The sequence below is a fragment of the Orbicella faveolata genome, unplaced genomic scaffold (assembly GCF_042242905.1).
Source record: "Orbicella faveolata isolate gen_17 unplaced genomic scaffold, um_ofav_v1 contig_46, whole genome shotgun sequence".
NCBI classification, from domain to species: domain Eukaryota; kingdom Metazoa; phylum Cnidaria; class Anthozoa; order Scleractinia; family Merulinidae; genus Orbicella; species Orbicella faveolata.
The window spans coordinates 19,530,278-19,546,005 of record NW_028301576.1 but is presented as its reverse complement, the minus strand read 5'-3'; the positions used below and the strand labels follow the sequence as shown (position 1 = coordinate 19,546,005).

Genomic DNA, 15,728 nt, shown 5'->3' with positions numbered 1-15,728 from the left:
GATTTCATATTTCTCCTTATTTGGACATGTTGCCCTTATTTGGGCATGCACGTGACCTGGGATGCGAAGGACAGCGGACGACCTCGCAGGCGCATATTTTGATAAACCCCTAACTCATGAATATATTCATGAGCAAATCCGGCCCTCTGATTGGTCGAGAGCCTTTTTTAATGATATGCACGGCCTTCTGATTGGTTACGGCTCACATAAGCGTCCTATACTACTTTCATTTGCATAGAGGTAATTCACGCAAAAATAAACATTGAGGTTTCGGCCCCGAGAGAAATTCACAGATTTCGCACCTCACTAAAGCGGTTGGCAACGTGGCCATGCCGCCAACCAATGAAACGCAGCTTTGAACTCCCCAGCGGGCTACAGTAACGCTTCTTGGGAATGAATGTGCAATTTTTGTATTTACACTATATCTTTTTATCTTACATCGGGAGTAGCAAAGTCTGCCGTGAAACGTTCAACGGCTTATTATAAACAGAATCAGCGGGTAAATGGTAAAGAAGGAAAAGGGAAAAAAGAGGAATGATAGCGGAATAGCCTTGAACAGGCCTAAACTCGGCGAACCGAGTCGAATGCGGATATTTACAAATTTAAAAAAAGCTAAACGCGTAATTCATCAGCCTGTTCGTTTTACTAGAATATGGAAAAACAATCTTCGAAGCAAAGGAAAAGAGCTTTTTGGGAGAAAGGGATGGGAAGCAGGGATGGTGCAGTGGTGAGAGCGTTCGCCACCCACCAATGTGTCCCGGGTTCGATTCCCTGACCCGGCGTCATATGTGGGTTGATTTTGTTGTTGGTTCTCGCCTTGCTTCGAGGGTTTTTCTCCGGGTTCTCCGGTTTTCCTCCCTCCACAAAAATCAACACTTCTAAATTCTAATTCCATGCGGAAACAGTGGATGAAGAGCCATTTTGTAGAAATGCCACTGCAAATTCCCATTATTATTATTATTATTATTATTATTACTATTATTATTATTATTACTAATATTATTATTATTACTAATATTATTATTATTATTATTACCGAAAACTTAAGGAACAACAGAATTTCTGAATTTTTTACCAGATACATGTAAGATTCAAGTTTGTATGGAAAAGTGCTCAATAAAGTTTGCTATTATTGCTATTAATTATTATTATCATTATTATTATTATTATAACAATAAAAACGCTCTTATTACTATATATATTACTATTATGCAAAAGAAAGGCACAGGAGCTAATAACATCCAGCGGAGCCCCAGTTAATGGGAATGGAAGGAAAAAGGGATACATAGAGATTATGAAAAACCTATGGGACGCTAAAGGATATGGAGACCTTGGACTAAAACCTCAAAATTTGCGGGACCAAGCATTAAGACTTGAAAAAATTCAAGAAAGGTCAGTGGACAACACCTCGGGTGACTCGAGGGCGATGTCAGGAATTGATGAATCTATGTTTGGCGTCGGAACTCAGTCTGCTTCTAATATTGATCATTCAGACAGCGCAGATTTATTTACTTTGGATTTTCAAGATGCTGGAAGTGATGAATCACGATATGCTAATTCACAAGAAATAGCGAGCGATTTGAATATGACCAGTACCAGTACGGAAATCCCAGGAGGCGCAGAGTTAATGAAGCACATAGAGCAGAACGATCTAGACAATGTGAGTGTACTGGGGTGTCTGCCAGAGCACAATGTTGTTGATAAGCCATCAATGATCACTTGGGGCACACGGAGTGATGGCAGTCTCATTGTTATACCAACCTCCATCATAACAGATGCTTACAATGAGATTGTTACATGGAGAAAGAATGTTTTTCTGGTGCCATATGGTAAAACCGGAAAGGAATTTATTGATCAGGTTACATCGCACATTAATGACTGGAATAGCAACTCTGATCAACAGCACATATCCTTGAAAGCAGCCTTTGTCCTTTTGGCTGTTGCACTTCAAAAGCCAAGCCCGAAATCTAAGACAAAAGACCATCAGGATTTCTTATCTAAGCGCCTTGCGCTCTGGAAGGAAGGGGAAATCAGCAAGTTGCTACGCGAAGGTAGAATGCTTCAGGGGCGTATTGGAAAGCTTAAGACATTTGATCAACCGGAAAAATCCAAGATATTTGCTAAGCTTGTGCTCGAAGGACAAATCAATTCAGCGCTGCGTTTCCTCAGCGAAACATCAACAGGGGGCGTGCTGGAGCTAACGGATGACGTCATGGCCCAGTTGAAAGAGAAACATCCAAACCCACAACCAACAACGTTGGGCTCACTTCTCTTCGGGCCGATTAATGATGATATCCCTGAATCGGTGTACTCAGAGATAAATGGTGAGATGATAAGGGAGGCTGCGTTAAGAACAAAGGGATCAGGGGGACCATGCGGGGTTGACGCTAATGGTTTTAGAAGAATGATGGCTTGCAAATCCTTTAAACAGTCGTCTACAAAATTATGCGAGGCGATAGCCACAATGACAAGGACTCTATGTACAACTTATATCGACCCTGCAACCATAGAGCCACTGGTGGCAAGCCGATTGATTCCCCTGGATAAAGGTGAAGGTGCAGTGAGGCCTATAGGGGTCGGCGAGGTGATACGAAGGATTATTGGAAAGTGTGTAATGAACGTTTCTAAGGGAGACGTGGTTGAGGCGAGTGGTGCACTCCAGCTATGCGCAGGTCAAAAGTCCGGCAGCGAGGCTGCTATACATGCTATGCATGCCATATTTGAAGCAGATGACACGGGCGCGGTACTGCTCATCGATGCTTCTAATGCATTCAATGCACTTAACAGAGCAACTTCACTGCATAATATCCGGGTTCTCTGCCCTGTAATTGCAGCATATGTCATCAATACTTACAGGAAGTCGGCACGCTTGTTTATTACCGGCGGCAAAGAGATCATTTCAGCTGAAGGAACAACACAGGGTGACCCACTTGCTATGGCCCTCTACGCCTTAAGTGTGCAGCCGCTGATCACAAGCCTGCAGGCGGCGTCCAGTATTAAACAGTGCTGGTTTGCTGACGATGCCTGTGGAGCTGGCTCTGTATTGGAAATCAAGAAATGGTGGGATGTCCTCAACAGCCTTGGCCCAGTCTTTGGCTATTTTCCCAACCCCAAGAAATGTTGGATTATCTCAAAGCCAGATAAAGAGGCAAGCGTGAAAGAAGTGTTCAAGGACACGGCTGTCAATGTGACGGTAGAGGGACAAAAACATCTGGGTGCGGTGATAGGTTCACGGGAATATCTAGAGGAATACGTTAGCGAGAAGGTGACCAACTGGGTCAGCGAGATTACCAAGCTGGCAGAGTTTGCTCTTTCTCAGCCTCAAGCGTGTTATGCTGCTTACACCTTTGGCCTCAAGCACCGATGGACCTATTTTTTGAGAACTTTGCCTGATATTCAAGAATTATTGGAGCCTTTGGAGAATGCCATATCTAAGGTGCTCATCCCTGCAATTACGGAGCATAGGTGCACTCGGCTGGACAGGGACATTCTAGCACTGCCAGTCCGTCTAGGGGGGTTTGGCATGACAAACCCGTGTCTTGACGCAAATCTTGAGCAATCCTCCTCCGTCAAAGTTACCATCCCGCTGGTCCAACAGATCGTGGCTCAATCCCATCAGATGCCGGATGATTCTTTGGTCAAGCCACTACAACAGGCAATGAGGAGTGAGAGAACAACGGTGCTCCAAGACAGGGCAGAGCATATCAGAGGGGTAGCCCCACAGAAAGTCCAACGGGCACTTGACCTTGCTGCGGAAAAAGGGTCATCTGTTTGGCTGACGGTACTCCCCCTTCGTGAAATGGGTTTCAATCTAAATAAGAGAGAGTTCCGCGATGCAATCAAACTGCGCTACGATTGGCCGGTCGATGATATCCCCTCCACCTGTGTATGCGGTGATGCTTTTACGGTGGACCACGCAATGATATGCAAGAGAGGTGGGTTCGTTACCCAACGTCACAATGAGCTGAGGGACTTAGAAGCCGAACTCCTGAATATGGTTTGTACCGATGTTGAGATTGAGCCTGTCCTGCAAGACATCTCGGGTGAACAGCTGGGAAGAGGTTCTAATCGAGCTCCAGATGCGAGATTAGATATTCATGCGCGCGGGTTCTGGGAGAACCAACGATCAGCATTCTTTGACGTGAGGGTTTGTCACCCTAATGCTGATTCGTATAGGGACCTAGAGCTCCAACAGATATACCGCAATCATGAGAACGAGAAGAAGCGTCTTTACGCGAGGAGGGTTTTGGATATCGAACAAGGAACTTTTACACCCCTTATTTTCACGTCAACAGGCGGCATGGGAAACGAGTGCCTGCAATACCATTCCAGACTGGCGCAGCTGATCTCCATTAAGAAAGGAGAACATTATGCTAAAACAATCTCCTGGATAAGAGCAAGGACATCCTTCGCTTTATTAAGATCCGCACTAATCTGCCTAAGAGGTTCAAGAGCTAGAAGGAAAGCCTTTTGTGACTTTAAGAACATTGATATTGACGTTGAAACCCAGGAGGGAGCCATTATGTAAACACTGTTGAAATAGGTTGTAATAGTTTATTTCTTTTACTTACTTTTACCTTGTATATACCAATTTGTATGGAATACGTTAATTAATGTTATGATGATGATAGTAGTATTAGTATTAGTTGTAGTAACCACGATATCATGATTAGATACGGAAACACGTTTTACAGGTTTCACAGACATCCGCGTGAAGATCAAATTGAAAGTTTAAATAAATACATAATGACGCTAAAATTTTAAAAAAGTTATTATTATTGTTATCATTATTTTTATTATTATAGTGGAATGTGTGAAGATTTGTAAATAGGTTTTCTAAGGAGATTTCAATAAAGTTCTTGTTATTATTTAAAAATATATTACTATTATTATTATTATTATTATTATTATTATTTGAAGAAACTGCCTTGTCAGATATCACCGATTAAATTCACCGGTAATTCCGTGGCAATCATCTTCTGTGCCAGAAGAAGCTTGAGCAGGGTATCGACTAGACATGCGCTTGCGATTTGCGCTTGTGTTCAAATGTGGGAACACGAAGACCGTGCAAAATCGCCTAGTCTATCACTTAGGAGGCGAAAACGATCAACAGAAGCGAAGATTTCTGTGCGAGAAATTGCAAGACGTAAGGGATAAACAAAAGAAGCTTAGTACGACCCCGCGGATGAGATCAGTTCCCGCGAAAATTGTTAAGCTCAACTCAAGGGTTGACACATTTTTTGACTGAGAAAATTGCTTCATTGTGATTGGGTGAGAGAAGGCCAATTTGTCATTAATCGAGCAATTAAGGATTCACACTACTCGTGATATTTGAAAGTTCTTTCAAATTACACTGGCCTAAAGGCTCGCACAATTTTGAGAGAATTTTCAAATATCACTGGTAGGATAAATCTTAAATTGCACTCGCATTCACACGGTTACCTGTACAATTACTGAGTGTGTTTTTCCTAAGAACGAATTAACAAATCCATCATTGCGAATTTAATTTCAATCCCTGTTTTAATAGCAAGCAATCGATCCAAATAATTGAATTTCAATTGAACCAATGAACACCGGGCTTCTGCAACTTCCATATGTCAGTAGAACGTGAAATATCATCTTTAATACACTCTTTTTTATAACAATATACTGTATTTTATCAGAATATCAAAGCTGAAATTTGCCAAATTTTAAGATCATTTTAAGAATATAAACCGGAAGCTGAGATTTTAAAAAGAATGTAATTTTGTGTGTTAAAAAACTAGCCAAAAAGCAACAACAACAATAAAAATCAGCACTAGCCGTTATGTTCGATGCTAATGTACCTTATATTCGGCTTTAATGCCTGCAGCCTGGCTCAAAAATTACTTCAACGCCATCCAGACACCACATACATTCAAAAACATCAAAATGTTATGCGCTACTCTATTTTTTTTATAAGAATATTGTTTCTCTGGTCGAGGCTCAGTACTCTTATTTTTCTACCCATTTTAGGCTGAAAATATTCTTGTAAATATTCTTAGGTTATAGCGTATGACATTTCTGTTTTTTAATGTATTTGGTATCTTGATGGTGTTAAAGTAATTTTAGAACCAGCCTGCTGGCATTAAAACCTGTTATGGTGCACATAACTTCTTGAAGAAATGTATTAGCTGTTTTTGTTGTTTTTAGGCTAGTTTGGCCTTTTGGAGAAAGGAAGAATTTTAGTAATTTTATACGGTTTGGTTAAAGACAAATAATTGTATGATATTTAAAAATTTTCAACACAAAATAATATTCTTTTCAAAATCTCAGCCTCGGTTTTATTCTTAAAGTATTCTTAAACTTTGCAAATTTCAACCTGGATATTCTTCTAATATTTACTCGTATAAAAAAAAGAAATAGTGTATATTCTAAGAATATTCACAAGAATATTTTATGCCTAAAATCGGCAAAAAAGAATATTCAGCCTTGACCGGAAAAACAATATTCTTATAGGAAAGAGTGTAACACTGATCGATTACTTGAACCATTTCAGAGTTCCAAGACGTTCATAAAGGCAAACTGGTTTATATGGTCGTTAAAGTTTGATATTTCGTTCACGCTGAAACCTTTATTGTACAAGTAAATTATCTCTTCTCGCAAAGTTTCTGAAAAATCCTTTTTTGCTGACTCGCTAGAACCTTTTCCCACCGGATTTCACCACAGGGGACAGAGGAGTCCTATTTGACTGCATTTTCCAGTTAAATTCACCGTACAATTGTAGCGCGAATCGATCTATAACGGGGTTGCTCGTCGGACATTTTGAGAGGTACCAAGTTCCTGTTTTGTGGGCGTGGTGTTCACATGCCAAATATGGTGCAAACCTCTTGTTCATTGAATTGATCCAATCAGAAGTCGAGTATCGGATCGAGTCTTGTTTTGAGCTTTTAACTCTTGCGTCAGAAATTCAAAGAACACTTAACTTGATACGGTGCAAGCGACCGTAAAACGGCCTTAAACGGTGGATGTTCGAAACCCGGAGGGGGGGGGGGGGGTTGGAACTCCTACATGAGAAGGTCGGGGATGCTCGTCGTCTCGGGTACAAATCAAGGATTCTGGTCTCCCTTAGCGTGTTGATGACGAAACGTCACCATTTTTAGCTGTCAAAGTAACCTTTAGGGTGCACTCGAAGAAATAATGATTAAAAGAAACGCTCTCATGTAATTGCTTTCTTAGGCTTGATTTTCGCTGATCTCTCGAGTACGCGAGTCGGATTTACAAGTGCGCGAGGGATACTTTCTTGAACAGTGGCTAGTAATAGAACGTATTCCGTTTTAAGTGGTATCTTTTGGGAGTCTAATGAAGCTCGAGCAACTCCCATATTTGTCTCCTTTAGGAGCAAAATTCAAATTTTCCGAAGAGCATCCCTGACCTTTTCAGATGAGAGTCCCCCCCCCCCCCTCCCCCGCTTCAAATGTCTAACAGGAAGTGACCCAGTGAAGGAGTAAAGGAGTGAAATCGCTTCACCACTACAACTTGGAAAATAATATTTTCCAAGTTTAAACTAGGTTGTTACGTGTGCTCACACAACTAAAAAAATGGATGTCAGTGGCTGATCTAGGGGAGGGGGACGGGGAGTCTGGGCTGTTGTTGTCTTAGTCAGCACGCTCGATCGCGCATGCAGGATTATCGAACATTTTTTGGGCCGAAGCTATCTCTGTAGCTGCTGCCTACGTGAGAAATCGCCTTCCCACAACGGCCCTAAAAGAAAGAGAAACTCTTTATGAGCGGTGGTATGGTAGGAAACCGGATGTGAGCCACTTTTGAGTATTTGGGTGTATGGTCTACGCCCACGTGCCAGACTGCGAACGGAGAAAGCTAGACACGAAGTCAAAGAAGATGCGTTTCGTGGGCTACAGCTTGACATCAAAGGGATATTGTCGTTTTGATGAGACGAACCGAAAGCTCTATATCCGGAGAGAAGTTGAGTTTAACAGGAGCGATTTCGGCCAGAAGTCAGCCATGACTACAGAGCCAAACCAAAAGAGCACGGAGGTGAAACAGAATCCTGACACCACTGCAAAAGACGAAGAAGAAGTAGCCGCGGAAATTAGGAGATCAGAGAAGGAAGAAGAACCACAAGAATCACAAGAACAGCAAGAACTCCCAAGATCTGAGATAACACATAAAACACCTGTCAGATATGGTTACGACGAATATGCAGACACCGCGACTTACCGCGTGCGCCATGTTGCCTATCATCTAAGTGAGGTAGATGAGCCCTCAACCATACAAGAAGCAAAGTCGAGTGATCATGCTACAGAGTGGATAGTGGCTACAGATGCAGAGTGCAATTTTATGATCGAGAACAAGACATGGAAGTTGGTTGAGTTATCCCCGGGTCGGAAAGCTATAGGATGCAAATCGGTGTTTAAGCTGAAGCATGATGTGGACGGTAGAGTACAACGTTTTAAAGCACGCCTAATAGCCAAGGGTTACGCCCAGAAATGTGGGAATGATTATGAGGAAATTTTTTCACCTGTAGTTCGTTTTTCTTCAATCGGCCTTTTCCTAGCGTTTGTAGTCCAGCATGATTCCTGATTCATCAGATTGACGTTGAGACAGCTTTTCTTAATGGCAAACTTGATGACGAAATTTACATGCAACAACCGGAGGAATACGTGACACCCGGAGAACAGCATCTGGTATGCAAGCTAGAGAAGTCGCTGTATGGATTAAAGCAGTCGTCCCGATGTTGGAATAAAGCTTTCGGGGAAAGTGTTGAAAAGGTTGGTTTCACTCAAGCCTCAGCAGATCCCTGTGTGTTCATCACAAAGAAGGACACGCTGACAATCATCGCAATTCACGTTGATGATCTGATGATACCAGCGAAAAACATTTTGGAGATGCAAAGACTTAAGGACAGCTTAAAGTTGCAGTTTAAGATGAAGGATATGGGGGAGCTGCATTACTATGTGAGAGTTTGCATCGTTCAAGACAAGGAAAGGAAGCAAGTCTACCGTCATCAAGGGCAGTATATCGAAAAGATGCTCAAGAAGTTTGGGAAAGCAGAAGCGACATCGGTGTCTGCACCTGCTGATTTGAACGTCAAGCTGCAAAAGGAAGATGGTGTTAGCAGACCAGTCGATACGATCTCGTACCAGTCCATCCTTGAGAGCCTTCTTAATGCTGCAGTCACAACTCATCCGGACATCGCCCAAGCAGTGGGAGTTGTGTCGAAGTTCTGTGCAAATCCTACACAAAGTCACTTGACTGGAGCAAAACGGATTCTCGGATATCTGAAAGGAACAGTATGTCTTGGTCTGAGTTACAAGGAGTGTGCTGATGGAAACCTGATTGGTTACTCAGATGCTGATTGGGGGTGCGATGTGGATGACCGCCACTCCACTTCAGGAAGCGTGTTTTTATTGGCTAAGGGAGCAGTGAGCTGGCTGAGAAAGAAACAGGCTACCGTTGTGCTGTCGACAACAGAAGCCGAGTATGTGGCCCTCAGTACGGCCACCCGGTAAGCAATCTGGCTTCGAAGGTTACTCACAGGTGTAGGAGAACCTCTGGAGGAACCCATCGTAATTAATGAAGACAACTGGGTCATGCTAGGACCAAGCACATTGGTATAGCTATCATTTCGTTCGCGAAGGAGTGCAAAACAGAGCGATCATTTTGAAATATGTAGCCACTGGTGAGATAATTGCGGACATTCTGACGAAGCCGTTACGTAAGGATCGCTTCGAGAAGCTTGTCTTCGAAATAGGAATGAAAACTGTCTAATAAGCAACATCAAAAGTTGGAGTGCTGTTATTGTGAAAAATGAACATTTGACGGTTGTTATTTTGAACTTTAATGTATGCACACTACTTCTCAGGAATATTTAATTTGGCCTCCCATTGGTGATAGCGATTTTTCTTTTGTTATTAAAACTATTGTTGTTTCGTTTAAATTTAAGTTTAAAAAGCTTATTCTGTTATACTTTTACTTTTGTGTGTGTAACCCTCGGTGATTGCTTAAAAGGGTTGTTTAACGTTGCGAAAATTAATAGGCCGCCTCCCCCTTATTTTGGGTAAAAGAGAATCGCGGAAGAAAGAAAAGCTGGCAGGGCAAGCAACCCAACCCCCCCCCCCCCCCCCCCCCTTAGCTCAAGGTCTGGATACCGGGCCTCCCTTAGCTCAAGGTCTGGATCCGCCACTGGAAGTACTGCGATTACGTAATCATGCATAGTCAGTGGGCATAACACAAAAGATGTGCAGGGTCAAGGACCTTCCAACATAAATCTTAATCTGTCTGTTTGCTTCTTTGATGTTTACCGGCCTTCCTAACCATTTCCCTCTATTAACTATGCAGAGCTGAGTTTGTGAACTCTTGAGCTGATCATTTCGACGTCCTCTGTAGCAGTTGAGGTTAACTTTCGTGAATTTGACTTAATTTCTATTACTTTCTGTTATATTATAGTCAAAGAAGGAACACCCAGTAATGAAGAATTAGAGACACTTTCACAGAAGATTGCAGAAGGCTGGAAACCGCTTGGACGTCGGTTGAAAATGGATGAATGAAAGCTAACAGCTTTTGACAAAGAAAACGAGGAATATTCAGAAAAGACATATAAAATGTTGCTATGTTGGAAGCAAAGGGAAGGTTCAGCTGCAACCTACCAGGTCTTGCATGACGCACTTTGTCAACCGCTAGTAAATCGCAGAGATTTGGCCGAGGAAATTTGCGGATACAAGTGATTACGAGTGCCGTTTACACTTCTCAAACTTATTAATCAAGTTTAAACAAAGGAAACAAAGGAACCAAAGGAAACCATGACCGTGACGGTGTTTGGTCATCTGATCTTAATTAGCATAGATTTTAACGATCTTATTTCTCCGTTTTCTCCTCAGTTTTAGTCTCGATTGAGAAGATATATCAAACACTCAAAACAGTGTTTGACCACATTTCCAAACACCTCGAAATTCGTCAAAAATACTCCGCTGCACGTCGTATTTTCAACTCTCTTCTCGGTGTTTGGAAATGGGGTCAAACACGGTCTTCCGTGTTTGATATATTACTTGACAACCTTGGGTGCCGATGCTTGTCTGACTCATCATTGTGTTGCGACCCAAGTTGTTCGAGTAACTGCGTGGTGTCACACATCCTGAAAGAATCGTGTGCCAGAAGGTGTTCATTGAAGCCATGCAATCCTATCAACGTCTACATCACTAACGGAGTCTGTAATCATTATATTAACCAACAGCTCGCAAAACTTTCAAATTGGCGCTTTCCATTCAACCCACAATTTCGGAACAATCAACCATTTTTTTTAAATTTTATTTCTTATATATTTTTTTTTTGCCAGATTTACAAAAAAGCAAAAACAGCGTAAAAATATAACGCCCACTTCAGACGCCGAACTTTTCGTGAGTCGAACCTAATACGTTGAATTGAGTACATGGAAAGTTCGGCGTCTGATTCGGTTAAGAATGGCTATTTGAATCTGGAACGGCTCAGCTGTTCTTCTCGCCTAGCTTAACCGGAAATTTCGGCTTGGATTCACACGTCGAACTTTTCAGGTGTCGAACCTAACGGCATAAATTATTATAACGTATTTTACAAGAAGTTTACACTTTGCCTGAAAACTACTGACATTTCGATGTGTTTTGGTTCAAACTAAATTAAGTTCGGCGAATTAGGTTTGGCATCTGAATCAACAGGCGTACTTTTGATAACTTGGGTCGGTCCAAATTCGAATTAAGTTCGGTTTATGAAAAGTTCGGCATCTGAACTGGGCCTAAGTTAATTAGACAAAAAAAAAACTACCCAGAGTAGCGAGACAACTAAATAAGCTGAGTAGATATGAAAAAATTAATTTGCTTAACCTTGTTTGCTATATGCATAATAAAGGAGAAGAAAAACGAAAACACACACACACACACAAAATCAAGATACAAACAAATAGTTAAGTGTATCAGGGAAATGAAAATTTATTTTGAAACCTTCGAAATGGGCTAAAGGGTGCAGAAATTTCTAGAAAAAGTTTCCTTAAAATTCGAAAATTATTAAATTTTCAGTTGCGAATTCTTCAGCCGGGAATTAAGAAAAGAAAATCCAAATGGAACGAAAAATTCCGGAAAGGGAATTTCGAAAATTGGGGTGCCTCGCGAGGATTCCCTGCTTACAGGAACTTCCGGAAAAAACCGTTCCCTTTGCCTCGCTTCTTCTATTTTGTAAATCATATGCTAATTCAGAAAAAGACATAGCGGTTGTATACTGTTCTTTTAGAGTTAGGTTAATACAAATGAATGGTTAGGAGAACCAAATTACGTAAACAAGACAGATTTTGTTTTGGTTTACATTGGTAAGATTGTTTACGAGTATTTCCACCATATCTATCAGTACGAAACTGGAAGTACATGTTTTATATTATCAATTATTGCATTTTTTATGACAGTTTGTATAGTTGTAATAAATGGCTTCAACTTTCCGCCATATCTATATAAAACTGTAGGAGTAGGAGGTTTAATATCTATTTTTATGACAGTTTGCATAGTTATAGTCAATAACGTTTATTAGAGAAATTACCGAGGTAAATTATAAGTTTTCATCGCAATCCCCATCGTCGAACATGTGCCAGTCATATTGGTGCCCCAAAACAATGAAACGGCCGCCATGTTGGTGTCCCAAACTAATCCGGTGTTAGTTGAACTCTCTTTCTTATGTAAACACTTTCGTTTGGTCCAATAAATTTGCATGGTTACTAGCCACATGAGTGAAAACACTGTTGACTTGGTTACCAGGGAGGACAATGCTAGCTATTGGTCACACAGCCGGGACCTGTAGTACCCAGGTTTCCTCATACGCCACTCCTTTTCATTTTAATTACTATTGCTTCTCGAAGAGGCTGGTATTTATTGCGTCGTGATTTTATTTCCCTACAAGACACATTTTTTCGACAGGCCATAAGATTCATGCTTGCCCAAGTATAAATAAATCAACCGAACGACATCCTCGTGTACCGTATTAGCAGTCCGCCGTTCTTTCCACTATTGCAATTCCATTGCAGCCTCCATTATTACCTGAGCCCGCAAGTAGGCCTATGGATGCGCAGAAAGATGCGCAGTATGTTTTTCCGCTCTGATTGAAGAGAGCTGATATCTTCTGGAGACTAGAAATTTAGCATGAACCACGAAATAAAACCTTTTAGTTTTTTGTTTGATTTTTTCGCAGATTTATTCATTCAGTGGAACACACCTCATAGTAATTTTCATCACATGGTTAAATCCTCGACACTGATGTATATATGTCACACCAATCAGATTAGATTTACTATAAACAGCCAATCAAATTTCTTGTTGTGAAGGTAAATAGTATGTGAGGAGATCTGATCCTGATACAGTTCAGAACGGCCATATTTATTGTTCTATAAAAGAGGAGGAATTATTCATGTATTGGGCTTATTTCGACATCTTCTGAGGCGAGGATTTTGTGGGCGGGTTTGATAAACATTTGCAATTGGATAATCAGTCAAAGAAACATAGTGTTTGACATATAACTACGAGCATTCAATGAAGGGTGAGCTTTTCCCATTAGATAAAGTTTTCAATTAAATGAGTCTTAGCCGCTCTGCTACTAGGTTTAAGATTTGAATAATAATAACAATTGTATTTTAGGGGAGCGGAATGCACTACTGGGAATTTGATGAGGTTGCGACCAGGTTCAAATCGTTTGCATGTTGTATTGAAACCGAAATATTGCTGGAGAGTTTATAGTAAGTGTTCCGGGCGTGTAATCAATGTCAGCATCCATTGACAAGTTTCACGGTGAAAAGCGAAGAGACTACAATTAATTTGGTCAACAGAACAAAAAAATGTAATTATGTGACGATTTTACAATTATAATGGTTCTTGTTTACCTCTGGAGTGAGAAGATACGTTTGAAATGAAACTAAATCTTTTCTCTTCAATGTTATCAGGGTTTTCGATTTTTCACATTAATAGTCAGCACGAATTGCAGTAGGAGAAAAAGGAAATTGTTTTCGTTCATGATAACTTTAGTGAGGTATATGAAGTCTTGGGCGTTTTATTGTATTAAACACAAGGACTTTGGTAATTGAAAAAGACTGACGTGTATGTTGCCGGTTTGTGATTTTTAGTCCGGTGTGGAGCGGAGTGTGACAGTTAGATACATACATTGGGTTGTTTTAGAGTGCATAATGTTCAGTGTAATGGTGGCTAGTTAGGAACGAGGTGAGTCTTGAGTTTTGAAGGAGTTCATGAGTTAGTAGTATGCAAATGGCACAAGATATTTTTATTTTTAGTTACAAAGGGTAACTTGATACTTTTGTTTTGCACAAGGAGTAAATTCAATTAGAGCTGACAAATCGTCACCACTTGTTCCCACGAGATGTTTGCTATTTTTAGTTACAAATGGTAACTTCACACTTTTGTTTTTCACAAGGGAGTAAATTAAATTAGAGCTGACGAATCGTCGCTACTTGTTGCCATGAAATGTTGAACAAACAAGATATTGCTATTTTTAGTTACAAATGGTAACTTAACACTTGGTTTTGGGTCATTTTTTTTGTGAAAAAAATACCTCTTAGTCGGCACGTCGGGTATGTTATGGACGGGTCAATGGATGAGTGAGTGAGTGAGAGATGTATGTATGTCACACCAATCAGATTGGATCTTCTATAAACAACCAATCAAATTTCTTGTTGTAAAGGTAAATGGGTATGTAAGAAGATTTGATCCCGATAGAGTTCAGACCGGCCATATTTATTCTTCTATAAAAGAGGAGGAAGTATTCATATATTGGGTTTACTTCGACATTTTCTGTGGGTTATGCTGAGGATTTTAGTTAAATGAACGAGATGAGCCTTGAGGTTTGAAACAGTTCGTGAGCTAGTAGTATGCAAGTGCAAGAGATATTTTTATTTTTAGTTACAAAGGCAACTTGATACTTTTGTTGTTCACAAGGAGTTAATTCAATTAGAGGTCACGAATCGTCGCTTCTAGTTCTTAGGACATGTTTTAGAGGGGACGAGACTATTTAGATTTGAAACAGTTCTGACGTTTACAATAGTCAGTGCGGGTAACGATTGCTTTGTTCTTGGTGCATGCAAATATAGCGAGATATTTTTGGTTTTTAGTTACAAAGTGTAATTTGACACTCTTGTTTTTCACAAGGGAGTAAATTCAATTAGAGCGGACGAATCGTCACCACTCGTTCCCACGAGATGTTGCTATCTTTAGTAACAAATGGTAACTCTTGTTTTTTATATGGAGTAAATTCAATTAGAGCTGACATGTTATCGGCTATTATATATTGTTTCCAGGATATTAAACAAAAAAGAAGCTTTCATTTCTGGACGGTTTTTACGTCTCTGCAGTAGCAGTTTAATAGTTTTATTTCATGGCATTCATTTCAGTCCGATATCTTTAAAGATAAAAAGTATGAAAACTGTTCAAATGTTCTTTGAAGACTGCGCGGCAATCTAACTAAATCAGACTTTCAGCGTGTCAGAGGTTTTTTTCTCTTTCTTTCTATTTTCGGTGAAGTTGTGTTGTGTTGTGTTGTGTTGTGTAAAAAGGTAAACCTACGACTCGTATAAAATGCGAAAAAGTCTCTAAATTAACTTGAGTATTTTTGAGCAAAAATTCCTCTTGGGGGTTGGAAGGGTTATGTGATCGGTGAGTAAGGGAGTTATGCATGTGCGCGTGTCACACCAATCACAGTGCGGGTTGTATCAAAGAACGAATCAAATTGCCTGT

The 15,728-nt window shown here is 40.6% G+C and overlaps 1 protein-coding gene across 1 annotated transcript; it reads left to right on the top strand.

Moving 5' to 3' along the window:
• Window positions 1–1,216: 1,216 nt before the first annotated feature.
• LOC149098778 (uncharacterized) lies at window positions 1,217–4,836 on the top strand. Its single transcript, XM_089278112.1, has one exon. It carries the CDS (start codon window positions 1,295–1,297, stop codon window positions 4,526–4,528), a length of 3,234 nt encoding a protein of 1,077 aa, XP_089134238.1. The 5' UTR covers window positions 1,217–1,294; the 3' UTR covers window positions 4,529–4,836.
• Window positions 4,837–15,728: the final 10,892 nt, after the last annotated feature.

Bases quoted from the DNA above. Each gene is read 5' to 3' on its own strand.
- LOC149098778 (XM_089278112.1), top strand. From the start codon at position 1,295: ATGAAAAACCTATGGGACGCTAAAGGATATGGAGACCTTGGACTAAAA.